The 27,125-nt window shown below is 45.5% G+C and overlaps 2 protein-coding genes across 11 annotated transcripts in view; one reads left to right on the top strand and one right to left on the bottom strand.

The window, feature by feature from the left end:
- Positions 1–5,250, top strand: part of PLA2G10 (phospholipase A2 group X) — a 48,805-nt gene extending 43,555 nt beyond the window's left edge. For both annotated transcript variants that reach the window (XM_054242612.2, XM_054242611.2), the window contains exon 4: positions 4,967–5,250. In XM_054242612.2, the coding sequence (XP_054098587.1) occupies positions 4,967–5,109 (143 nt within the window). In that variant the 3' untranslated portion in view covers positions 5,110–5,250. The remainder of the gene's footprint in view (positions 1–4,966) is intronic.
- Positions 5,251–9,329: 4,079 nt separating this feature from the next.
- The window catches only part of BFAR (bifunctional apoptosis regulator), a 41,170-nt gene continuing 23,374 nt past the window's right edge, over positions 9,330–27,125 (bottom strand). For 7 of the 9 annotated variants that reach the window (XM_035266987.3, XM_078344703.1, XM_078344699.1 and 4 more), the window contains 3 exons: positions 17,055–17,228; positions 14,352–14,554; positions 10,416–11,284 (listed from right to left, as the gene is read on the bottom strand). In XM_035266987.3, coding sequence (XP_035122878.3) covers positions 11,092–11,284; positions 14,352–14,554; positions 17,055–17,228 — 570 coding nt within the window. In that variant the 3' untranslated portion in view covers positions 10,416–11,091. Of the gene's footprint in view, positions 9,530–10,415; positions 11,285–14,351; positions 14,555–17,054; positions 17,229–27,125 lie in introns of those variants that run through there. The other 2 variants (XM_078344701.1, XM_078344702.1) reach the window with 2 other exon arrangements.

Genomic DNA, 27,125 nt, shown 5'->3' on the forward strand with positions numbered 1-27,125 from the left:
CCCAGACTGGAGTGCAGGGGTGTGATCTTGGCTCGCCACAACCTCTGCTTCCCGGGTTCAAGTGATTCTCCTGCCTCAGCCTCCCGATTAGCTGGGATTACAGACATGTGCCACTGTGCCCAGCTAATTTTGTATTTTTAGAAGAGATGGGGTTTCTTCATATTGGTCAGGCTAGTCTCGAACTCCTGACCTCAGGTGATCCACTAGCCTCAGTCTCCCAAACTGCTGAGATTACAGGCATGAGCCACCGAGCCTCACCCTCTTGCTAATTTTTACACATATTATTTTTATCCATTCATCTGTCTCTCCATTTATTCATCCATCATCCATTCACCCATCATCCATCTATCCATCCATTCATCCATCCATCCATCCATCACTCATCCATCCATCCACCCATCATCCATCTATCCATCCATCCATCCATCCATCCATCATCCATCTATCCATCCATTCATCCATCCATCCATCACTCATCCATCCATTATTCATCCATCCACCCATCATCCATCCATCATCCATCCATTCATCCATCCATCCATCATCCATCTATCCATCTATCCATTATCCATCATCCATCCATCCATCCATCCATGGGGAGTTCCTGCTTCAGGGGAATGGGGTTTCTTCTGGGGTGATAAAAATGTTTTAGAATTTGATAGATGCCCAGCATTTTGAATGTACGAAATGTCACTGACTTGTACCCTTTGAAATGATAGATTTTATGTTGTGAGAATTTTGCCCCAGTAACAACAAGCAGGAGTGCATGGTGAGGGATCCATCTATGCAATCATTCAGTCAACCATTCATTTACATACTTTTTGATTCAAATTGAGTACATGTTTGTTGTGAAAAATTAAAACATACCAGCAATACTCTTTTTTTAAAAATTTTACTTATTATTTATTTCAGTAGCCTTAGGGGTACAAGTGGTTTTGGTTACATGGATGAATTGCATAGTGGTGAAGTCTGAGCTTTTAATGCACCCATTACCCAAGTAGTCTACACTGGACCCAACACAGCTTTTTATCCCTCCCCACCTCGGAGTCTCCAGTGTCCATCATACCACTCTGCATGCCTTTGTGCACTCATAGCATAGCTCCCACTTATAGGTGAGAACATACAGTATTTGGTTGTATGTTCTTGAGTTACTTCACTTAGAATAACTACCTCCAGCTTCGCCCAAGTTGCGGCAGAAGACATTTTGTTCTTTTTTATGGCTAAGTAGTATTCCATGGTGTATATGCAACCACATTTTCTTTATCTACCATTAGTTAATGGGTACTTAGGTTGGTTCTATATCTTTGCAATTGTGAATTGTGCTGTGATAAACATATGCGTGCACATATCTTTTTGATATAATGATTTATTTTCCTTTGGGTAGATACCCAGTTAGTGGGATTGCTAGAAAGAATAGTAAATTTACTTTTAGTTCTTTGAAAAGTCTCCATACTGTTTTCCATGGTGGTTGTACCAATATTCCCACTAACAGTCTAAAAGCATTCTTTTTTCACCACATCCAGGTTAATGTCTATTTTGACTTTTCAGTAGTGGCCATTCTGGCTGGGGTAAGACAGTATCTCATTGCGGTTTTAATTTGCAGTTCCCCGATGATGACTGATGTTGAACATTTTTTTGTTAAAGGCCATTCCTATATCTTTTGAGAAATGTCTATTCGTGTCATGTGTCCAATTTTTGATGAGGTTTTGTTCTTCTTGTTGATTTTTTTGTAGATTCTAGATATTAGTCCTTTGTGGAATATGTAGTTTGCAATAATGTAGTTTCTCTCATTACGTGGGTTGTCTGTTTACTCTGATGATTAATTCTTTTGCTGTGCAGACACTTTCTAGTCTAATTACATCCCATTTCTTTATTTTTACTTTTGTTGCATCTGCTTTTGGGGTCTTAGTCATAAATTATTTGCCTAGGCCAATGTCAAGGGAAGTTTTTCCCAGGTTTTCTTCTAGAATTCTTTTTTTTTTTTAAAGACAGGGTTTCACCATGTTGGTCAGGCTGGTCTTAAACTCCTGACCTCAGGTGATCTGCCCTCCTTGGCCTCCAAAGTGCTGGATTACAAGTGTGGGCCACCATGCCTGGCCTCTTCTAGAATTCTTATGGTTTCAGGTCTTAGATTTAAGTCTTTAATCCATCTTGAGTTGATGTATATGGTAAGTTTTGTATATGGTGAAAGAGAGGGATCCAGTTCATTCTTATACATGTAGCTATCCAATTTTCCCAGTACCATTTACTGAATAGGGAGTCATTTCTCAATTTATGTTTTTGAATGCTTTATTGAAGATCAGTTGGTTGTAAGTGTTTAGCTTTATTTCTGGGTTTTCTATTCTGTTCTTTTGGTCTATGTATCTACTTTTATACTAGTACCATGCTGTTTTGGTTACTATAGTCTTGTAGTATAATTTGAAGCTGGGTATTGATGCCTACAGATTTTTTTTTTTTTTTTTTAGATGGAGTTTCACTCTGTCACCGAGGTTGGAGTGCAGTGGCATGTATCTCAGCTCATTGCAACCTCTGCCTCCTGAGTTAAAGCAATTCTCCTGCCTTAGTCTCCTGAACAGCTGGGATTATAGGTGCAGACCATCACGCCTGGCTAATTTGTATATTTTTAGTAGAAATGGGGTTTTACCATGTTGGTCAGCCTGGTCTCAAACTCCTGACCTCAAGTGAACCACCAGCCTCAGCCTTCCAATGTGTTGGGATTACAGGTGTGAGCCACCTCGCCTGGCCAGGCATTCTTTTTGCTTAAGATTACTTTGGCTATTTGGCTCTTTTTTAGTTCCATATAAATTTTAGTATGGTTTCTTCTAATTCTGTGAAAAATGATGTTGGTATTTGATAGGCACTGCATTGAATCTGTAGATTGCTTGGGGTAGTATGGTCATTTTCATTACATTGATTCTTACAATCCATGAGCATGGGATGTATTTCCATTTGTGTCATCTATAATTTCTTTCAGCACTTTCGTAGTTCTTGAAAAGATCTTTCACATTCCTGGTTAGGTATATTACTAGGTTTTGGGTGGGGCTTTTTTTTTCAGCTATTATAAAAGGGACTGAGTTCTTGATTTGATTCTCAGCTTAGTCTTATCGATGTACAGCAGTGCTATTGATTTGTAACCTGAGATTTTATTAAATTAATTGATCAAATATAGGAGTCTTTTGGAGGAGTCTTGAGGGTTTTCTAGATATACGATCATACCATTGGCAAAGGTAGTTTGACTTCCTGTTTTCAGATTTGGATGCCTTTTATTTCTTTCCTGACTGCTCTGGCGAGGACTTTCAGAACTATGTTGAATAGAAATGGTGAGAGTAGGCATCCTTGTCTTGTTCCAGCTCTTGGGGGAATGAATGCTTTCAACTCATCCCCATTCAGTATGATGTTGGCTATGGGTCTGTCATATATCACTTTTATTATTTGGAAGTATGTTCCTTCCATGCCTAGTATATTGAGAAGTATAGTTTAAAAAAAAATTATTATTATGGGCTGGGTGGGGTGGCTCACGCCTGTAATCCCAGCACTTTGGGAGGCTGAGGCAGGCAGATCACAAGGTCAAGAGATCGAGACCATCCTGGCCAACATGGTGAAACCCCGTCTCTACTAAAAATTCAAAAATTAGCTGGGTGGGCCGGGCGTGGGGGCTCACGCCTGTAATCCAAACACTTTGGAGGCCAAGGCAGGCAGATCACCTGAGGTCGAGAGTTCAAGACCAGCCCGACCAACATGGTGAAACCCCATCTTTAAAAAGAAAAAGAAAGAGAGAGAGAGAGAAAAAAATTAGCTGGGTGTGGTGGTGCAAGCCTGTAGTCCAGCTACTTGGGAGGCTGAGGGAGGGAGAATTGCTTGAATCTGGGAGGTAGAGGTTGCAATGAGCCAAGATCACGCCACTGCACTCCAGCCTGGTGACAGAGCAAGACTCTTCCGCAAAAAAAATATATTATTATGGGCCAAGGGTGGTGGCTTGTGCCTGTTATCCCAGCAGTTTGGGATGCTGAGGCAGGTGGATCACTTGAGCTCAGGAATTCAAGACCAGCCTGGCAACATGGCAAAACCCCATCTCTACTAAAAATACAAAAACTAGCCAGGCATGGTGGTGGGCCTGTAGTCCCAGCTACATGGGATACTGAGGTGGGAGAATGGCTTCAGCCAAGGAGGCAGAGGCTGCACTAAGCCACAGTCTAGCCACAGCACTTCAGCCCGGGTGACAGAGACAGAGCTTGTCTTAAAAAAGAAAAATTACTATTATTTTTTTAATAAGTGAATCCCCAAATGAAATCATGTAATAATCAGGCCAGGTGTGGTGGCTCATGTCTGTAATCCCAGCACTGTGGGGAGGTTGAGGCAGTTGGGTCACCTGAGGTTAGGAGTTCCAGTCCGACCTGGCTAACATGGTGAAACCCTGTTTCCACTAAAAATACAAAAATATTAGCTGGATGTGGTAGCATGCACCTGTGGTTCCAGCTACTCGGGAGGCTGAGGCAGGAGAATCACTTGAAACCCAGGAGGTGGAGGCCACAGTGAGCCAAGATTGTGCCACTGAACTCCAGCCTGGACAACAGAGCAAGCTTCTGTCAAGAAAGAAAGGAAAAGAAGGAAGAGAAAGAAAGAAAGAGAAAGAGAGAGAGAGAGAGAGAGGAGGGAGGGAGGGAGGAAGTGGGGAGTGAAGGAGGGAGGGAGGAAGGAAAGAGGGAAAGAAAGAAATCGTGCAATATCAATGCAGAAGAGCAGTGTGGCAGGCTCTGGACTCTCCATTGGAAACTTTCAATTTCCTTGTCTGTAAAATGGGCTGACGTCACCTGCTTCCTGGGGAGTTGTGCATATGAAGATCACGTGCTGGACTGTCAAGTGTCTCAGAAATGTAATTTATGACCCGTCCTGACTCCTGCTTTACTGGTTTTCCTTGAGTCTCTCCAGGTCTCTGCTCTAACCTTAGTTTCCCCACTTCTTCCAGGACCGGTAGAGAACAAATGCCAAGAACTCTTGTGCAAGTGTGACCAGGAGATTGCTAACTGCTTAGCCCAAACTGAGTACAACTTAAAGTACCTCTTCTACCCCCAGTTCCTATGTGAGCCAGACTCGCCAAAGTGTGACTGACTACCTTGACTTGAAATGCTCTTTCGCACAAGGAAATAAAGCTTCCTCTCACTAATGAACAACAGCATTCAGCTCTTTGCAGAAGGGAACTGAAGCCAAGTGATAAAGCCACAACCCTGTGTTTGCTTTCTCTCCCAATCCTGGAACTTAGGACTGGAGCCCATGTGGTTTGGACTTAAAGGCCAAAAGTCCTGCGCCTATTTTATAAAACTGTGTTCATGACTGTGTTGGGTTTGGTTCCATTTTGGAGGTTACATCTTTATGAAAAGGTGGTCTTTGTCTTCTGCTTGGATGGCTGGTAGTCAAATGTGAAGAAACACCTCATGTGCCCGGCCATGTTCTAGGTTACAGCAATCAACAAGACAGCTGGCCATAAAGCACCCACCCTGGTGAGGTTCAAGTCCAGTAGCTGTTAGCTTAAAGTGTTCCCAGCCGAGCATGGTGGCTCATACCTGTAATCCCAACACTTTGGGAGGCCGAGGCGGGTGGATCACAAGGTCAAGAGATCGAGACCATCCTGGCCAACATGGTAACACCCTGTTTCTACTAAAAATACAAAAATCAGCTGGGCATGGTGGTGGGCGCCTGTAATCCCAGCTACTCTGGAGGCTGAGGCAGGAGAATCACTTAAACCCAGGAGGTGGAGGTTGCAGTGAGCTGAGATCGTGCTACTGCACTGCAGCCTGGTAACAGAGTGAGACCTTCTCTCAAAAAAAAAAAAAAAAAAAAAAAAAAAAAAAGAGTATTCCTTATCCTACTACACCTTAAAATGTATTTCCTGGCCTGCAGTGGTGGCTCATTTCCACAAGCCCAGCACAATGTATTTCCTGATTACAAAAGTGGTACATACACATCGTTTAAAAAAAAAAAAAAGTGCAGAGAAATGTAGAGCAGAAACAAAAATCACTCCAATTCCCAGAATTCAGAATAATCTGTTAGCACCTACAGTTTTAAGAATATAGTTCAGATTATACCGTACGATGCTCCTAAGCTTTTCTCCATGTCATAAAAAATATTTGGAAACTTCAATTAAAATGTCTGTGTTAGGATTGGATGAGGTGGCTCATGCCTGTAATCTCAATACGTTGGGAGGCTAAGGAGGGAGGACTACTTGAGGCCATGAGTTCAAGACCAGCCTGGGAAACATAGCAAGACTCTATTGGTATAAAAAAAAATTAGTAAGGCGTGGTGGCATGTACCTGCAGTTCCAGCTACTTGGGAGGCCAAGGAGGGAAGATAACTTGAGCCCAGGAGTTCAAGGTTGCAGTGAGCTATGATTACATCACTGCACTCCAGTGTGGGTATCAGATCAGGACCTTGACTCAAATAAATAAATAAATCTCTGTATTAGGTACCATTTTATAGATTGACAATTTTTGGATATTGGAGCTATTTTCTGTTTCCATTAGTTACTGTGATGAGGATGCTTGTAAATAAATCTTCACCACTCCCACCCCCATAACCTATTCTTGTTAGTCCAGATTTGCAAAAATGGCATTTTTTGATCAAAGGGTTTGATTTTTTTTTTTTTTTTTGCTGTGGAGTCTCACTATGTTGCCCAGGCTGAAGTGCAGTGCCTTGATCTTGGCTCACTGCAACCTCTGCCTCCTGGGTTCGAGCGATTCTCCTGCCTCAGCTTCCCAATAGCTGGGACTAGAGGCGAATGCCACCACGCCCAGCTAATTATTGTACTGTTAGTAGAGACGGAGTTTTGTCACGTTGGCCAGGCTGGTCTTGAACTCCTGACCTCAGGTGATCCACCTGCCTTGGCCTCTCAAAGTGCTGGGATTATAGGCATAAACCACTGCACTCAACGGGTCTGAATATTTTATTTGAGACAGGATCTTACTCTATCACCCAGGCTGGAGTGCAGTGGTGCAGTCTTGGCTTACAGCAGCCTCAACCTCCTGGGCCCATGATCCTCTCACTTCAGCCTCCCAGGTAGCTAGGCCAATAGGTGCATGCACTCACATACGGCTAGTTTTTGTACTTTTAGTAGAGATGAGGTTTCACCATGTTGCCCAGATTGGTCTCAAACTCTTGGGCTCAAGTGATCAGCCTCCCAAAGTGTCAGGATTACAGGTGTGAGGACCACACCTAGCTGGGTCCGAGTATTTTTTTTAATTTTAATTTTATTCATTTATTTTTGAGACTGGGTTTTGTTCTGTTGCCCAGGCTGGAGTGCAGTGCCATGATCTCGGCTCACTGAAACCTCTGCCTCCTGGGTTCAAGTGATTCTCCTGCCTCAGCTTCCTGAGTAGCTGGGATTACAGGTGTGCACCACCACCACCAGCTAATTTTTTTATATTTTTAGTAGAGATGGGGTTTCACCATGTTGGCCAAGCTGGTCTCCAACTCCTGGCCTGAAGCAATCCACCCACCTTCGCCTCCCAAAGTGCTGGGATTACAGGAATGAGCCACTGCCCCCAGCCTAGAATTTTTTTATTTTTTGGAGATAAGAGTCTCACTGTATCACCCAGGCTGGAGTGCAGTGGGGCAATCTCGGCTCTCTACAACCTTTGCCTCCCGCCTCAGCCTGTGGAGTAGTTGGGATTACTGGCACCACCACCAAGCCCAGCTAATTTTGTTTGTTTTGTTTTCTGAGTTTCGCTCTACCACCCTCAGCTGGAGTGCAGTGGCGTGATCTCGGCTCACTGCAACCTCTGCCTCCCGGGTTCAAGCAGTTCTCCTGCCTCAGCCTCCTGAGTACCTGGGATTACAGGTGTCTGCCACCAAACTCAGCTAATTTTTTTATTTTTAGTAGAGACGGGATTTCACCATGTTGGCTAAGCTGGTCTCAAACTCCTGACCTTGTGATCCACCTGCCTCAACCTCCCAAAGTGCTGGGATTACAGGCGTGAGCCACCTTGCCCAGCCAATTTTTTTGTATTTTTAGTAGAAACAGGGTTTCACCATATTGCCCAGGCTTATCTTGAAATCCTGACCTCAGATGATCCACCCACCTCAGCCTCCCAAAGTGCTAGGATTATAAGCATGAGCCACCGCACCCAGCCAGGACTGTTTTAGACACCCCCCTTAGAAATACCCATCCTGCTGATTGTGAGGCAGCCTGTGGCCCTTGATCTGAGGGTGCCCGTCCCTCCTGCAGGCAATAAGGAGTCAGCTCCTGCCCCGCCTGTTTGCTCTAGGCCAGGTCTTTGCCCTAGTCCTGGAGCAAATCTGGGTATTACTCATCTTTGAAGCAGGATGTGGGAGCAGGTGGGGACAGTGTAGAAAGCCATGGGGTGGAGGTGGGTGACCCAGGCCCAGCTCTGCTAAAGCCAGCCAGCACCAGCTCGGCAAGTTTTGCCAGCCAGCCTCCATCTATTCACCTGTAAAGGAGGATTCTGGCAACCCCTGGAAGGCATGAGACCAGGGATTTACAAACACTGCCATGTCCGTGGGAGGTCACTAGCTTTAAATAGGTCAAGTCAAGCAGCCCTGGGGCTTGATGGGAACACACAATGAGGGAAAAAAAACATTTTCCCTTAGGGTGGCTCCTTGGCTTAATATTTGCGTCAGGCTGGAGGATTTAAGCATGTCTAGAGGATTTTTTTTTTTTTTCTGAGACAGAGTTTCACTCTGTCACCCTAGCTAGAGGGCAATGGTGCAATCTCAGCTCACTGCAACCTTGGCTTCCCGGATTAAAGTGATTCTCCTGCCTCAGCCTCCCAAGCAGCTGGGACTACAGGAGCATACCACACAGCCAGCTAATTTTTTGAATGTTTAGTAGAGATGGGGATTCACTGTGTCAGCCAGGATGGTCTTGATCTCCTAACCTCGTGATCCATCCACCTTGGCCTCCCAAAGTGCTGGAATTACAGGCGTGAGCCACTGCACTTGATTTTTTTTTTTTTTTTAATTGAGCTGGAGTCTTGCTCTGTCACCCAGATGGAGTGCAGTGGCTTGATCTTGGCTCACTGCAACCTTTGCCTCCCGGGTTCAAGTGATTCTCCTGCTTCAGTGTTCCAAGTAGCTGGGACTACAGGTGTGCGCTACCACACCTGGCTAATTTTTCTATTTTCAGTAGAGGCAGGGTTTCACCATGTTGGCTAGGCTGGTCTCGAACTCCTGACCTCAAATGATCCATCTACGTCGACCTCCCAAAGTGCTGGGATGAAAGGCGTGAACCATACTTGACCTATGACTGGGAGACTCTATTCAGCAATGCAGTTTTTTTCTGTGTATTTTCTAAAAATCGCTTTTTCTCTACATATAGGTTTTATCTGTATAAAAATCTTTATTTTTATTTCAAGTAATTTCTTCAAACTTCCAGATGCAAAGTTTGAATAAAATCTTCACTCAAAGATACAAAGGGTTAATGAATGGTTTGCGAAGTCACAAGAGAATATTTTCGATGCAGGCCTATTTCTGCAAGGCCAGTCTTCCTAGATGACATCTCACACTTGCTGTGTTCACACTGTAAGGAAATAAAAGGCTATAGTTCACCTCATTCCATATTTACAATTATAGCACTTGGTGTAATTATACCTGCTGTTCTATACATCAGGATAGGACAATAAAGATTATACAGTGTGAGGTCAATTTACAAAATGTTTCCTTAAACAAAAGGACTATCCTGGAATTTCTTTTACAGATGAATTTTGTTTTGTTTGGAGACCGACTTCCACAGCCACCCAGGATAGACTGCAGGGGTGCAGTCTCGCGCCCTGCAACCTCCGCCTCCCGGGTTTAGGCGATTTCCAATTCTAAGCAGCTGGGATTACAGGTGTGTACCACCACACCTGGTTAATTTTTGTATTTTTAGCAGAGGCATGGTTTCATCATGTTGGCCAAACTGGTCTCGAAGTCCTAGCTTCTAGTGATCTGCCGGCCTCACCCTCCCAAAGTGCTGGGATTACAGGCATGAGACACCGCCACAATTTTAAATAGCATGGAGGCCACTCAATCTAATAGGAACTGCCTTCCATGCACTGTCTGACATCCCTCTCAATCTCTCCATTCGGAGAAAAGGATCTAGACCTTCAACGACTTCCATAAAGCAAAACAAAAACAAGCGCAGTGACTAAGTCTAATCATCGCTAGGCTCCAACTGAATGCTTTGAGAGGTTTTTACTCTGAATCCTAGCAACTCTTCAATAAGACAGAATTGACTGACTTTTGGGTTTTCTTCAGGTTTTTTTTTTTTTTTTTTTGAGATGGAGTTTCCCTCTTGTTACCCAGACTGGAGTGCAATGGCGCGATCTCAGCTCACCGCAACCTCCGCCTCCTGGGTTCAAGCAATTCTCCTGCCTCAGCCTCCCGAGTAGCTGGGATTACAGGCCCGCGCCACCATGCCTAGCTAATTTTTGTATTTTTAGTAGAGATGGGGTTTCACCATGTTGACCAGGATGGTCTCGATCTCTTGACCTCGTGATCCACCCACCTTGGCCTCCCAAAGCGCTGGGATTACAGGCGTGAGCCACTGCGCCCGGCCCAGTTTTTTTTATTTTTGATGAGCTTTGTATCATATATAGCATCATTCTTCTGTATTTTTTATGTGCAACTCTCTATGCCTATGACAGAATCTTATCCTTGTTTTCCTAAACTTGACTCAGAGGACAGGCCAGGACCCCACAAGCCTGGTCCCGGGCTCCAAGATCCAGGATCCTCTGTCAGTCACTGACAGAGGGGACTGATGTGGCACCCATCTGATGTCACCCACACCATGTCCACTGAGGACCCTGAGTCTTGCCAGCCGTTGGGGACTGAACCTCCCAGTCCCTGTGAGGAAGGTAGCTGGGTGGGCAGGGCTGCTGCTGTGTCAGCCAAACAGACAGTCCTCCCTGGAAGATGTCAGTCCCTGATGACGCTACCCACAGGCCGAGGGGGAAGGACATGGTTGGAGCGTTTGACATACAAAGCAGCACCTTGTTTTACTGGGGGTAGAAAATAGGAATTCCGCTCCCTGCCTCACCCCGCTTAAGCATCAAACCTCAGACACCACTGGGACTTGAAGAGTCTGAGACTGGGCAGTGCCAGTCACAACACTTGGGTTTCCAGACGCCGGACTTCCTTGACCACAAGATCAATGTTAATAATTGGGTTAAAGTACAGGGCCCAGTAAAACAAACAGTTGCAAACAAACTGAGGGATGAGGGGCCAGAACATGGCCACGAAAAGCCCCTGCGTTGATACTTTCCAGAAATGGTTCCACATCCGCTGAGGCACAGTCCTGAAACAAGAAGAGAAGCAAGGGATTACAGGCACGAGTAGCTGGGATTACAGTTCAGAGGCTAAACTGGAGGCATGTCTCATGACCACACCCAGGAGTCCGGGCCCTGGGCCTTTTCTCGGTGCTCTCGTGTGGCTGCCCGTGCTGAATGGCCTTGTCTTCTGTCCCCAGTGCCTGAGGCGCCTACTCAACCTATCTTTAACTCCCAGGACGTGACCAAGAGGGAGCTTCTTGGTCCTCACACCGGATGAGGCCTCCCTGTGATAGCCTCAACTTCACCTGCTTCATCACTTTGTTACACTTACATCTATTTTTTTTTTTTTTTTTTGTGACAGGGTCTCATTCCTTTGCTCAGGCTGGAGGGCAGTGGTGCAAATGTACCAACAGCAGCCTCAACCTCCAGGTCTCAAGTGATTCTCCTGAGTTGCTGGGATCACAGGCACACATCACCACACCTGGCTTTTTCTTTTTTAATTTTCAATTTTTTTACTTTTAGTAGAGACAAGGTCTTGCTATGTTACCCAGGCTGGTCTCTAACTCCTGGGCTTAGGGAATCCTCCCACCTCAACTATCCAAGTAACTGGGACTATAGGTGTGCACTGCCTCACCCAGTTAGTTTTTTTATTTATCTTTTTTCTTTTTTGTTGTAAGCACATTGAGTGATTTTAAAATTTTATTATTTTTTGCTAGTTTTTAAATTTTTAATAGAGAAGGGGTTTTGCCACATTGCACAGGCTGGACTTGAACTCCTGGCCTGAAGCAATCCTCTAGCCTGCTAAAGTGCTGGGATTACAGGCATGAGTCACCATGCCTGGCCATCTATTTATTTATTTTTTCTATTTTTATTTTTTTGAGACAGAGCCTTGCTCTGTTGCCCAGGCTGAAGTACTAGAGTACAATGGCTCAATCTCGGCTCACTGCAACCTCTGCCTCCCGGGTTCAAAAGATTCTCCTGCCTCAACCTCTTGAGTAGCTGGGACTACAGGTGTGTGCCACCAGCTAATTTTTGTATTTTTAGTAGAGATGAGGTTTCGCCATGTTGGCCAGGATGGTCTCGATCTTGTGATCTCATGATCTGCCCATCTCGGCCTCCCAAAGTGCTGAAATAGTGAGTCACTGTGCCCGGCCTCTGGCCATCTATTTTTTAACATACATATTTTCTCTGCTAGGCTGTAGGCCTTCACAGTATAGACTGTCTTCTTTACCAAAAGATCTGCCATGCCCAGCAGAGAACCAGGAGTACAGCAGGGGCATAAATATGCATATTGTGTATAAATAAGTGAGTTTGCCGAATGGAAAGAAATGAGGGAGATTCTTTTTTTATTTTTACATAGTGAGTCACCACTGGAAAGGTGAGGGAGATTGCTGGGTTCTCAGAACCATTCATAAGGCTTCGAGTCACAGAATGTCAAGATGGAAGGCTGCAAGGGTGGCAGTTACTTCTGCCTGTCCAGATACTATCCTTTTCTTCTGGAAACAGCTTCTAAGTTTTTTTTTTTTTTTTTTGAGACAGAATCTCACTTTGTTGCCCAGGCTGGAGTACAGTGGTGGGATCTTGGCTCACTACAACCTCTGTCTCCTGAGTTCAAGTGATTCTCCTGCTGCAGCCACCTAGGTAACTGGGATTACAGGTGCCCACCATCACACCTGACTCATTTTTGCATTTTTGGTAGAGATGAGGTTTCACCATGTTGGCTAGGCTGGTTTCAAACTCCTGACCTCAGATGATCCACCTGCCTTGGCCTCCCAAAGTGCTGGGATGACAGGTGTGAACCACCATGCCTGGCAACAGCTTCTAAGTTTTTTGTGATTCTCTCTCCTTTGTTCTTTTCCATGTGGTCTGGGTAAGGCTGAAGCCAGCCTCTGGTTGTGGGGTGAGCCCATGCCCAAGGCCTGGGGTAGCACCACAGGATTGGGGTGACAGATTGCAGTGGGCATGTGACCCAGGTTTGGGTCCATCAGAACAAAGGCACGTGAGCCCTGAGACCTCTTCGAGTGCCACGGGGAAGGAAGTGCTTTCTTTCTGGAGGTTTGCTAGGCTGCACAGATCAAAACCTGGAGTGGAGTAGCCAAGGGCCCCCACAGGAAGAGAGCTGCCTGAAGCAGAAAACACAAGAACAGTGCTGTGAGGGACAGAGAAAGAGTCAGTCCTGGTGACAGCGTTTGGGTCTCAGGGTCCAGCCACGCTTGAAGCCTAAGTTATTATCCTAGTTGGTAGCAGATCAGGATTAGAACTCATGCCTACAGAAATCCCTATGAGATCTCTATATGCTCTACCGTACTGCCATTTTCTATAAAGCACCCTGTGGAGACCAAAGCAACTCCATATTGGATGCTAATTGGGCATGGTGGCATGGTGACTGTGCATTAACTCTGGTTTCAGGGAAGCCTCTAAGATCTCTGGTTTATCTATTGTATCTTGTGTAAGAGCACATACTTCACGTAAATCCTGGCCTTAGGTTAAACAGACTTGATGTTCTCTTGATGTTCTTCACATAAACCTTGACCCTAAGCAATTGTTCTGCACAACCCTTCTGAAGCAGGTATGCCCCTTCCCTACGTATACAAGCCCCGGGTCTGGTTATCCAACATCTTGTCTCACTACCACCCAAGACACAGACAGGGCTTCTGTTTGCAAGGCCTTATTAAATGTTTCTTTCTGAGAAACTGAATTTGTCAGCTTCTTTCTTTAGCCTCTTGGCTTCCTGATTTAGGGGGTAGGTTAGCACAGGGCTGCCTACCTTTAAACAGAACTTTTCTACTCATTTGCTTATTCCTTGATTATTAAAATCCTTTAAACCCCTCCCCCTGAAATTAAATGGTATGTCATTGCATAAAGGTACGATATACAGAAAAATACTTTTAACAATGAGCACCACAACTCCACCCCCAAAACAGAAGGTAATTGTCCTATTCACTACTGAAGCTGGGTTTCTCAACCCAGTATGAAGGGTCTGGATGGATGGAGGATTTATTTCAAGTTTGAGAAATACTTCAAAGAGGATCTTTCCTTCACTTGGTATTTCTTTCCTATCCCCTGTTATGACAACCATTAAAATGTACTTACTTCAGTTCACTTCTCGACCAGATTCTCCAAAAGGAGAATAATTCCAGAACTGAGAGTAACATAGCATTGATGATGAGAAACCGTGATGTCCAGTAATGGACCTCCAGCCAGTCCCAAGCAAACTCGGCAATCAGCTGGTATGGAAGGAAGGAGTATTTGACCAGGAACTCTCTCCACTGCTTCCACGTAGGCTCCTTAAGATCCTTGAAAAACAACACAACAGACGCAAAAAGTCATGAGGACTGAATTTTACACAAAATATTGTGATGGTCAGGCTGAGCACAGAGGCTTACACCTGTAATCCCAGTACTTTCAGAGGCCTAGGGAGGTGGATCACCTGAGGTCAGGCATTCAAGACCAGTCTGGCCAACAAGGTGAAACATCGTCTCTACCCAAAACACAAAAATTAGCCAGGCATGGTGGTAGGTGCCTGTAATCCTAAGCTACTTTGGAGGCTGAAGCAGGAGAATAGCTTGAACCAGGGATGAGGAGGTTGCAGTGAGTTGAAATCACACCACTGCACTCTACCCTGGGTGACAGAGGGAGACTCCGTCTAAAAAAAAAAAAAATAAAGTTGTGATAATCACAGTGAATTCTACATTGATTAAAACACACACACATGGCTGGTCATGGTGGCTCATGCCTAAAATCCCAGCACTTTGGGAGGCCAAGGCAGGTGGATCACCTGAGGTCAGGAGTTTGAGACTAGCCTGGCCAACATGGTGAAACCCCGTCTCTACTAATAATACCAAAAAAATTTGCTGGGTGTCATGGCACATGCCTGTAATCTCAGCTACTTGGGAGGCTGAGGCAGGAGAATGGCTTGAACCTGGGAGGCAGAAGTTGTAGTGAGCCAAGGTCTCGCCATTGCACTCCAACCTGCGTGACAAGAGTGAAACCCCATCTCCAAACAAACAAACATACACATACATCCAACAATCAAGAATGAAATTTCCATCCAGCAACTCATCTTATAATAATTCATCTTTTTTTTTTTTTTGAGACAGAGTCTTGCTGTGTTGTCCAGACTGGAGTGCAGTGGTACTATCTTGGCTCACTGCAACCTCCACCTCCCAGGTTCAAGTGATTCTCTTGTCTCAGCTTCCTGAGTAGCTGAGATTAAAGGTATGCACCAACACACCCACCCGGCTAATTTTTGTATTTTAGTAGAGAAAAGGTTTCATCATGTTGGCCAGGCTGGTCTCTAACTCCTGACCTCAGGTGATCCGTCCACTTCTGCTTCCCAAAGTGCTGGGATTACAGGCATTAGCCACTGCACCCAGCTGTAATTAATCTTAAATTAAGTAAATGTTAGCAAAAACGTTGAAATGAAATGTTTGTCACATACTTGTGGAAGCTCAGAAGGAAAAAAATCTAAGTATGAATTATGAACAAACTGAAATAAATTTAAATTAGCCAGTGTTTTACTCTCCAATCACTGCATAGGTAGCTTGAGCCATTTCCTAGATTCTGCATCAGCTATGGCAGAATAATGGTAGTTTGTGGGAAAATTACAACCATTCCCTCCTCCCTCCAAAGTAATTTTTTTGTGCTGGTGGGAGGAGAAACTTTTTAACTACAAGCATTAGCAGATAAAAAATTAGCCTGATGAGGCCAAGTGCAGTGGCTCACGCCTATAATCCCAGCACCTTGGGAGGCTGAGATGGGCAGATCACTAGGTCAGGAGTTCGAGACCAGTCTGCCCAATATGGTGAAACCCCATCTATACTAAAAATACAAAAATTAGCTGGGTGTGGAGGCACGTGGCTATAATCCCAGCTACTCGGGAGGCTAAGGCAGGAGAATTGCTTGAAGCCAGGAGGCAGAGGTTGTGGTCAGCCAAGATCATGCCATTGCACTCCAGCCTGGGCGATACAGTGAGACCCCTTCTCAAAAAAAAAAAATTTTTTTTCGCCTGATGAAGAGGCAGGGGCTATTGGAGATGGTTAAAATTGAAGAGTTGGGTGCCAGGTGCAGTGGCTCATGTCTATAATCCCAACACTTTGGGATGGCAAGGTGGGAGGAATGTTCGAATTCAGGAGTTCAAGACCAGCCTGAGCAACATGGTGAAACCCTGTCTCTGCAAAAAAATGCAAAAATTAGCTGGGTGGTGGTACTCCCCTATAATCCCAGCTACTTGGGAGTCTGAGGCGTGAGGATCACTTGAGCCCAGGAGGTTGAGGCTGCTGTGAGCTGTGATTGTGCCACTGCACTCCAGCCTTGGAGAGTGAGACCCTGTCTCAATCAATCAATCAATCAAAATAAAGGTCAGGTTCTCTGCATAGCCACTCTGGTGAGATTAACAGCAAGTGGAAACTAGGTAATTAGAGGAGGACTGTGCAAGGGAGCTGATTAAGCAAGCTTCAAACTATACTCAAGGCTGAAACCAGTCAGCCAGGCACTTCATTGTAGTGTTTACAAGGGTCTTGGGGGGTGGGGGGGGAATAAAGATCTTTGGAGATTTCGAAATTTTGTTTCAATATTTATGGGTGTAGATTATATTTGATGATTCCTCTATCCATGTGATTTGATATGAACAGGTCAGAAGGATCGGCCCCAAGAGTAGCAAAGCAAAGGACCTACCAGATGTTCTGAAGGAATTCATGGGTCAAACTGAAGAAACATGGCACCCATGGTGGGTAGCAATCTCTGCAAATAACTCAACAGTGTAATAACTTTATTCCAGGCACAGTGCAGACCTACCAGAAGCTTGGTAATGATGTCCTCCCTAGAGCTGTCTTCTTGCAGAGGGCAGATAGTATGGATGAAGGGCAGGAAGGTGTCTGTGTAGTCAAACAGGTACAGGTAGAGCAGACCCAGCCTGGGGGAGCTCTTGAGGGCATATAGCAGGAACAGGGACCTGCCTGGGTTCACAGCCTGCAGAGGAGGATAATAGCACAGGGCCACATTACAACCATGACAGCCAGCTGGCTGCCCACGCTCCTTCCCATCTCTTGCTTGTTGCCATCAGCCTTTCTGCATGGTATGTACAATGTATGAATGAATGGCAAGAAAAGGCCAAGTAATCCACATTTTGGGTTTACATTGTGTAAAGATCCAATCTTGGCAGGGCTCATGCCTGTAATGCCAGCACTTCGGGAGGCCGAGGTGGGCAGATCATGAGGTCAGGAGTTCTAGACCAGCCTGGCCAACATAGTAAAATCCCGCCTCTACTAAAAACACAAAAAATTAGCCGGCCATGGTGGTGGGTGCTTGTAATCCCAGCTACTCAAGAGGGTGAGGCAGGAGAATCGCTTTAACCTGGGAGGCAGAAGCTGCAGTAAGCCAAGATTGTACCATTGCACTCCAGCCCAAGCAACATTATGAGACTCCATCTCAAAAAACAAGATTAGCTGGGCATGGTGATACATGCCTGTAGTCCCAGCTGCTCGGGAGACTGAGGCAGGAGAATCACTTGAACCTGGGAGGTGGAGGTTTCATTGAGCACAGATCGCACCACTGAACTCCAGCCTGGGCAACAGAGTGAGAATTGGTCTAAAAAAAAAATGGAGTCTCACTCTGTCGCAGTGGCACATTCTTGGCTCATGGCAACATGCACTTCCCGGGTTCAAGCAATTCTCCTGCCTCAGCCCCCTGAGTAGCTGGGATTACAAGTGAGTGTCACCAGGTCTGGCTAATTTTTGTATTTTTAGTAGAAATGGGGTTTTACTGTGTTGGCCAGGCTGGTCTCAAACTCCTGACCTCAGATGATCTACCTGCTTAGGCCTCTCAAAGTGCTAGTATTATAGGTCTGAGCTACCATGCTACCTAAGACCCGGACTCTTAAAAAAAGAAAAAAAAGAGGCCAGGCCGGATGTGGTGGCTCAGGCCTGTAATTCCATCACTTTAGGAGGCTGAGGCGGGTGGATCACCTGAGGTCAGATCAAGACCTGCCTGATCAATATGATGAAATCCCATCTCTACTAAAAATACAAAAATTAGCCAGGTGTGGTGGGGGGGTGCCCGTAATCCCAGCTACTCAGGAGGCTGAGGTAGGAGAATTGCTTGTACCTGAGAGGCACAGGTGGCAATGAGCTGAGATTGTGCCATTGCACTCCAGCCTGGGCAACAGCAGAAAAACTGTCTCAAAAAAAAAAAAATTCAATTTATTCGATTCTTAATAGCATCAAAATAAAATGAGCACTTACCACAGAAGAGAGAAGGATGGCAAATAAGCATGTGAATGCAAATTAAGTGAGAAATGCAAATTAAATCCCCAGTGTCCAGTGGAGATCACTGCATCCCTGTTGTAATAGAGAGGGCTGGGAGGGAAGGCTTAACAGGGCCAGAAGGAAACTTCTGGGAGTGACAGGAATGTTCCCTATCTTGATTGTAGTGATGGTTTCATGGGTGTGCATATGTCAAAACTTATCACATCACACATTTTAAGTAGGTGTATATCAATTTTACCTCAATAAAAACTGTTAAGACATTTAATTTACCTGATGCTATTAATGACTTACTGTTAGATTTTTAAAAAGTGTGATGATTATGGCATTTTTAAAAAAGATTCTTTCTCTTTAGAAATGCATACTACAGGCTGGGTGTGGTGGCACACACCTGTAATGCCAGCACTTTGGGAGGCCCTGGTGGGTAGATCACCTGAGGTCAGGGGTTCAAACCAGCCTGCCCAACGTGGTGAAAGCCTGTGTCTACTAAAAATAAAAAAAAATCAGCCAGGCATGGTGGTGGGTGCCTGTAGTCTCCAGCTACTTGGGAGGCTGAGGTAGGAGAATCGTTTGAACCCAGGAGGCGGAGGTTGCAGTGAGCCAAGATCACACCCCTGCACTCCAGCCTCGTGACACAGCGAGACTCCATTCCAAAAATAAATAAATAAATAAGAGATACCTTACCCTCCCAAGTTCTGGGACTACAGCTATGGGCCTCCACACCCATGTAATATTTGTATTTTTAGTAGAGACAGGCTTTTGCCATGTTGGCCAGGATGGTCTTGATCTCCTGACCTCATGATCCACCCACCTTAGCCTCCCAAAGTGCTGGCATTACAGGCGTGACCCACTGTGCCCAGCTATATCTGAAATATTCTAAAGTGAAAGATTTTAAGAAAAGATCCAACTTGGCCAGGTGCGGTGGCTCATGCCTGTAATTCCAGCACTTTGGGAGGCTGAGGAGGGCAGATCATGAGGTCGAGAGATCGAGACCATCCTGGCGAACATGGTGAAACCCTGTCTCTTAAAAAAAAAAAAAAGGAAAAAAAGAAAAGATCCAACTTATGAAATGGCAGATTTCCAAGCCTGTGGTAAGAAAGGTACAGAAGTAACTTGACCATCTTGACACATGAGAAGGGAAACTATCAAACATCAGCAAGGCCATATCAAAAGAACTCAGTAAGGCCAGGCATAGTGGCTTACTTACGCCTGTCATAAAAGCACCTTTGGGAGGCCAAGGTGGGAGGACTGCTTGAAGCTAGGAGTTTGAGAAAGCCTGGGCAACAAAATAAGACCAAATTTCTATAAAAAAAAAAAAAAAATTAGTCAGGAGTAGTGGTGTGTTCCTGCAATCCCAGCTGTAGAGAGACTGAGATGGATCACTTGAGCCCAAGAGTTTGAGGCTACAGTGAGCTATGATCCAGCCTGGGTGATAGAGTAAGACCCCATCATTTTTCCTTTTTGACAGAGTTTCGCTCTTGTTACCCAGGATGGAGTCTTTTCCTCTTTCTCACTAGAGAGTGAGCTGTTTTCTTTTCTCTTTCTTTTGCCTATCAAACCTCTGCTCAACTTCTTGTGTGTCTGTGTCCTAAATTTTCCTGGTGCCAGACAACAAACCCCAGTTATTTACCCCAGGCAAAGTAATATTGAAGACTGCTTTAATAGCCTGTGCCTGTAGTTTATTTTTATTTTTTAGAGATTAATGCTGAAATATTTACCTATGAAAAATATAGCTGCTCAATTTTTCAAAATAATCAGGGATGGCAGAAGGTGAGGTATTAATGAAATAAATGTGGCTCTGAGTTGCTTTTGCTTCTAGGGGTAAATGGCAGCTTTTTTGTTGTTGTTTTTTGTTTTGTGTTGTTTTTTTCTGAGATGGAGTCTTGCTCTGTCACCTAGAGTGGAGTGCAGTGCATTCACTCTCAGTTCACTGCAAACTCCGCCTCCTGGGTTCAAGTGATTCTTGTGCCTCAGCTCCCCCAGTAGCTGGGATTACAGGCATGCACCACCATGCCTGGCTAATTTTTGTATTTTTAGTAGAGATGAGGTTTCACCATGTTGGCCAGGCTGGTCTTGAACTCTCAACTGCAGGTGATCCGCCCACCTTGGCCTCCCAAAGTGCTGGGATTAAAGGAATGAGCTACTACATCTGGCCAGATGGCAGTTTTGTACCATTATCCTGCTTTTGCATATTAGGAATTTTCCACCATAAAAGTTTTTTGTATGTTTGTTTGAGACAAAGTCTTGCTCTGTCACCCACGCTGGAGTGCAATGGCATGATCTCAGCTCACTGCAACCTCTGCCTCACAGGTTCAAGCAATTTTGCCTCAGCCTTCCAGGTAGCTGGGCTTACAGGCATCCGTCACCACACCTGGCTAATTTTTTGTATTTTTAGTAGAGACAGGGTTTTGCCATGTTGGCCAGGCTGGTCTCAAACTCCTGACTTCAGGTGATCCACCCACCTCAGCCTCCCAAAGAGCTGGGATAACAGCTGTGAGCCACCACGCCCAGTCAAAGTTTTTTCCTTTTTTTTTGAGACAGTTTTACTCTTGTTGCCTAGGCTAGAGTGCAGTGGCATGATTTCAGCTCACTGCAACCTTAGTCTCTAGGGTTTAAGCGATTCTCCTGCCTCAGCCTCCTGAGTAGCTGGGACTACAGGCGTGTGGCACAACAGCCTGGCTAATTTTTTTTAAAAGTTTTAGTAGAGATGGGGTTTCATTGTGTTAGCCAGGATAGTTACAACCTCTTGACTTTGTGATCCACCCACCTTAGCCTCCCAAAGGGCTGGGATTACCAGTGTGAGCCACTCTGCCCAGCAAAGGTTTTTTTTTTTTTTTTAAATCCAACTTCTGAAAGTATCTTAGTATCCTAAATGAGCTATCTAGACATACATGGGAATAGTTCTTTACCCTAAACGTGTTTCTCAACCTTTCTTTCATTATCAACCTCTGAAAAGTCTTTTAAATGTAATTTTATTTTTTTGAGACAAGAGTTTTATTCTTTTGCCCAGGCTGAGTGTAGTGGCATGATCTCAGCTTACTGCAACCTCTGTCTCCCAGGTTCAAGCAATTCTTCTGCCCCAGCCTCCAGAGTAGCTGTGATTACAAGCACATGCCACCACACCCGGCTAATTTTTGTATTTTTAGTACAGAAGGGGTTTTACCATTTTGGTCAGGCTGGTCTTGAACTCTTGACCTCGGGATATGCCCACCTTGGACCCAAAGTCCTGGGATTACAGGCATGAGCCACTGTGCCCGGCCAATAAGTCATCTTTTAAAGACATTTTTTCACAAAATCCCCTCCCCCTGAAATATTAATCCACAGGAATACTGCCTAGATTATGTTTATGTGGCATGATGGAGCTTATGGAGCTTATGGGCTTATGGAGGGCCACAGTTATTGTAACAGCTATGACTTTTTCACTCCCCAAGAACAAGGTTTTGCCCCACTGGGGGCAACCCTGCTCTCCTTGGGGTCACGTGCTCTAAAATAAGGTAAGTCCCATGGCCCAGCATGATGGCTCATGCCAGTAATCCCAGCACTTAGGGAGGCCAAGGCAGGCATATCATGAGGTCAGGAGTTCGAGACATATGGTGAAACTCAGTCTCTACTAAAAATTTTTTTTAAAATTAGCTGGGCATGGTGGCACATGCCTGTGATCCCAGCTACTCTGGAGGCTGAGGCAGGAGAATTGCCTTGAACCCAGGAGGCAGAGGTTGTGGTGAGCAGAGATCATGCCATTGCACTCCAGCCTGGGTGAGAGAGCAAGATTACGTCTCAAAAATAAAAAAAACACAAGTCCTAGGAACAAAGCCTGTCCAACCTGATCACAGTAAGGACAAGAGAAAGGGAGGTAGCCAGGTCACAAGTCTATGGGTCTTGTGTTGGTGTGAGTGTGGAACCAAATGATCCAACTCTTGGCTACTTCCCATCAGCTGCGGTGGGGGGGGCACCCCACCACCCAGTGAGGTGAGCATCATGACAGCACAGAAGGGAACCTTCTCTTTTATGCTGCTGGCTGAGAACAGTGGCATTTAGAATTTGCACTGGGATACAGGAATCTCTCTGCTAATCCTCAAATCCTGCCCTCAGGGAGGGGATGGGAAGATGAAAGAGCTGAAGGAGCTCCCTGAGGATAAGCTTCTGCTTGTGGGGCAAGTCGCCCTGGCTCATGCCTATAATCCCAACACTTTAGGAGGCCAAGGAGGGCGGATCCTTGACAACAGGAGTTTGAGACAAGCCTGGGCAATATGGTGAAACCCTGTCTCTACTAAAAATGCAAAAATTACCCAGGGGTGGTGGCACATGCCTGTAGTCCCAGGTATCTGGGAGGCTGAGGCACAAGAATCCTTTGAAAAACCTGTGAAGTCAAGGCTACAGTGAGCCGAGATGGCACCACTGCATTCCAGCCTGGGCGACTAGCGAAACTCTGTCTCAAAAAAAAAAAAGATTCTATTACACCAGTGCCACAGTCACATTCCCATGTGTTCTAGTTGATATTAAGATCATAAGACTATGTGTGTGGCCTGGCGCGGTGGCTCACGCCTGTAATCCCAGCACTTTGGGAGACTGAGGCGGGTGGATCACGAGGTCAAGAGATCGAGACCATCCTAGTCAACATGGTGAAACCCCGTCTCTACTAAAAATACAAAAAAAATTAGCTGGGGATGGTGGCGCGTGTCTGTAATCCCGGCTACTCAGGAGGCTGAGGCAGGAGAATTGCCTGAACCCAGGAGGCGGAGGTTGCGGTGAGCTGAGATCACGCCATTGCACTCCAGCCTGGGTAACAAGAGCAAAACTCCGTCTCAAAAAAAAAAAAAAAAAAAAAGACTATGTGTATATATTTTAAATCAGGGGTGATTGCTGGATACAAGATTCAAAAATGTTCCACTAGTTAAACAAAAAATTTTTAGAGATGAGGTCTCGCTGTTTCCCAGGATGGATTTGAACTCCCGGATTCCTGTGATCCTCCCACCTCAGCCTTTGAGTGGTTGGGACTACAGGGACATATGCCACTATGCCCAGCCATGTTCTGCCAGGTATTAAAAGCTATCATGAGACTAATATTGGTGACAAAAAGTCCAGAGTTTGGCCAGCTGTGGTGCATTACACCTGTAATTCCAGCAGTTTGGGAGACTGAGGTGGGAGGATCACTTGATGTCAGGAGTTCAAGACCAGCCTGGCCAACATGGTGAAACCCTGTCTATTAAAAAAAAATTAGTTGGGTGTGGTGGCACGTGCATGTAGTCTGAGCTACTCTGGAGGCTGAGGCACAAGAATCGCTTGAACCTGGAAGGTGGAGGTTGCAGTGAGCTAAGGTCACACCACTGCACTCCAGCCCGGGCAACAGTGAGACTCTTTCTCAAAAAACAAAAATGAAAACAAACAAACCTGATAACACAAAAAAATAACAAATATTCTACTTCAGGAACCCCACGCCCATTCTTTAAAATATTTGAAACTAGTTATTAAAGTAATACATGCACATAGTAAACAATAATTTTTTCTTTTTTTGAGAGAGAGTCTCCCTCTGTCACTCAGGCTGGAGTACAGTGGCACGACCTCAACTCACTGCAACCTCTGCCACCCGGGTCAAGCAATTCTCCTGCCACAGCCTCCAGAGTAGCTGGGACTACAGGTGTCCACCACCACACCAGCTAATTTTTGTGTTTTAGTAGAGATGAGATTTTACCATGTTGACCAGCCTGGTCTGGAACTCCTGGCCTCAAGTGATCCACCCACCTCAGCCTCCCAAAGTGCTGGAATTACAGGCAAGAGCCACCACACCCAGTCCATAAACAAGCATTTTTTCAAATATAATAACTCCCTTAACTGACAAAGTTTTCCTTCCTATTCAAATCTCATTTACTGCTGGTAACATTTTCTGTATTCATTCAGAAATTTTCTTTTATTTTTTTTGACATGGAGTTTTGTTGTTATCCAGACTGGAGTGCAATGGCGTGATCTCGGCTCACCGCAATCTCTGCCTCCTGGGTTCAAGCAATTCTCCTGCCTCAGCCTCCCGAGTAGCTAGGACTACAGGCTCGTGCCACCATGCCCAGCTAATTTTTGTACTTTTAGTAGAGACGGGGTTTCACCATGTTGACCAGGATGGTCTCAATCTCTTGACCTTGTGATCCACCCACCTCGGCCTCCCAAAGTGCTGGGATTATAGGCATGAGCCACCGTGCCCGGCCCATCCAGACATTTTCTATGCATATGCAAACATATGCATACATACTTATGTTTTCTAATATGCTTTTCTCTATTTTTAGTTACCAATACATCTTGAACAATCTTCCTTATTTATTTTTTTTGAGACAGTCTTGCTCTGTCGCCTAGGCTGGAGTGCAGTGGCACAATCTTGGCTCACTGTAGCCTCCGCCTCCCAGGTTCAAGGAATTCTCCGGCCTCAGTCTCCTGAGTAGCTGGGATTACAGGAGCACACTACCATACGTGGCTAATTTTTATACATTTTAGTAGAGATGGGGTTTAGCCATGTTGGCCAGGCTGGTCTTGAACTCCTGACTTCAAGTGTTGTGCCTACCTAGGCCTCCTAAAGTGTTGGGATTACAGGCATGAGCCACCTTGCCTGGGCGAACGTCCCTTATTAACTAAGAGTCTCCGTCTGCTTTTTCCAGTGGCTGCCTACATGGGTGTGCCTTATTTATTCAACTTGTTTAATGACTTTCTGTTAATCAAACGTTAGAGTCTCACAATGATCCTGTAAGGTTATTTACCCAGGAGAAAACAGGCAAAGAGAGGTGCAGGTACTTGCTGGTATTCCAACAGGGGGTGTGTCTTGGAGGAGCTGGCCCAGGCAGGCTAGTGCCAGGGCCTTACTTTTTTTTGTTTTTTTGAAACAGGGTCTCATTCTGTTGCCCAGGTTGGAGTGCAGTGGCTCAGTCATGGTTCACTACAGCCTCAGCCTCCCAAGTGGCTGGCACAGCAGCCTCCTGAGTAGCACCATCACACTCAACTAATTTTTGTGTGTGTGTGTTTTCTTTTTATAGAAATGGGGTCTTGCCATCTTACCCAGGCTAGTCTTGAACTCCTGGACCCAAGCAATCCTCCCACTTCAGTCTTCCAAAGTACTGGCATTATAGTCGTGAGCCACCGTGCCCAGCCCAGAGCTTCACTCTTTTTGTTTTCGTTCTTTGGGTTTTTTCCTGAGATGGAGTCTTGCTCTGTCCCCCAGGCTGGAGTGCAGCAGTGTTGATCACCATACCATGCTGCCTTCATTCTAAGTGCAAAGGTGTGAAATGCTGGCTTAAGGAGCCGGTGCGGTTTAAATTTAAATGTTATTGACAAATTGTCCTCCAGTGATATTGCAACAATTCAGGTTCCCCAAAACACATGAGCATCTCTTTCTTTATATTATTATTATTATTATTTTGAGATGGAGTCTCGTTGTCACAGAGGCTGGAGTACAGTGGCATGATCTCAGTTCTCTGTAGCCTCCTCCTCTTGGGTTCAAGCAATTCTCCTGCCTCAGCCTCATGAGTAGCTATGATTACAGGCACTCGCCACCACTTCTGCCTAAGTTTTGTATTTTTAGTAGAGACAGGGTTTCACCCTATTGGCTAGGCTGGTCTGGAACTCCTGACCTCAGGCGATCCGCCCACCTTGGCATCCCAAAGTGCTGGGATTACAGGCATGAGCCACCGTGCCCAACCTATTATTATTTTGAGACAAGGTCTTGCTCTATTGCCCAGGCTGGAATGCAGTTGTACAATCATCGTTTATTACAGCCTCAACCTCCAAGGCTCAGGTGATCCTCCTACCTCAGCCTCCCTGGTAGCTCAGACTACAGGTGCACATCACTGTGCCCAGCTAACTTTTAGAGATAGGGTTGTGCTTTGTTACCCAGGCTGGTTTCCAATTCCTGGCCTAGATCCCTGGAGCTCTATTTTAAAAGCAAATAGGCCGGGTGCGGTGGCTCAAGCCTGTAATCCCAGCACTTTGGGAGGCTGAGGCAGGTGGACCACGAGGTCAAGAGATCGAGACCATCCTGGTCAACATGGTGAAACCCATCTCTACTAAAAATACAAAAAAGTAGCTGGGCATGGTGGCGTGTGCCTGTAATCCCAGCTACTCAGGAGGCTGAGGCAGGAGAAATGCCTGAACCCAGGAGGTGGAGGTTGCAGTGAGCCGAGATCGCGCCACTGCACTCCAGCCTGGGTAACAAGAGCGAAACTCTGCCTCAAAATAAATAATAAATAAATAAAAGCAAATAAAATATTCAGTGTATTTGTTTGTAAAACAAGGCTGGGCACGGTGGCTCATGCCTATAATCCCAGCAGTTTGGGAGGCTGAGGCAGCCAGATCACGAGGTCAGGACTTTAAGACCAGTGTGGGCAATATCCTGAAACCCCATCTCTACTAAAAACATAAATATTAGCTGGGCATGGTAGCATTTGCCTGTAATCCCAGCTGCTTGATAAACTGAGGCAGGAGAATCACTTGAACCTGGGAGGTGGAGGTTGCAGTGAGCCAGAAAAAAAAAAGAAGAAGAAAAAATTAGCTGGGTGTGGTAATCCCACCTACTCTGGAGGATTGAACCTGGGAGGCAGGGGTAGCATTGAGCTGAGATTGTGCCACTGCA

Source organism: Callithrix jacchus, chromosome 12, assembly GCF_049354715.1.
Source record: "Callithrix jacchus isolate 240 chromosome 12, calJac240_pri, whole genome shotgun sequence".
Classification (NCBI taxonomy): domain Eukaryota; kingdom Metazoa; phylum Chordata; class Mammalia; order Primates; family Cebidae; genus Callithrix; species Callithrix jacchus.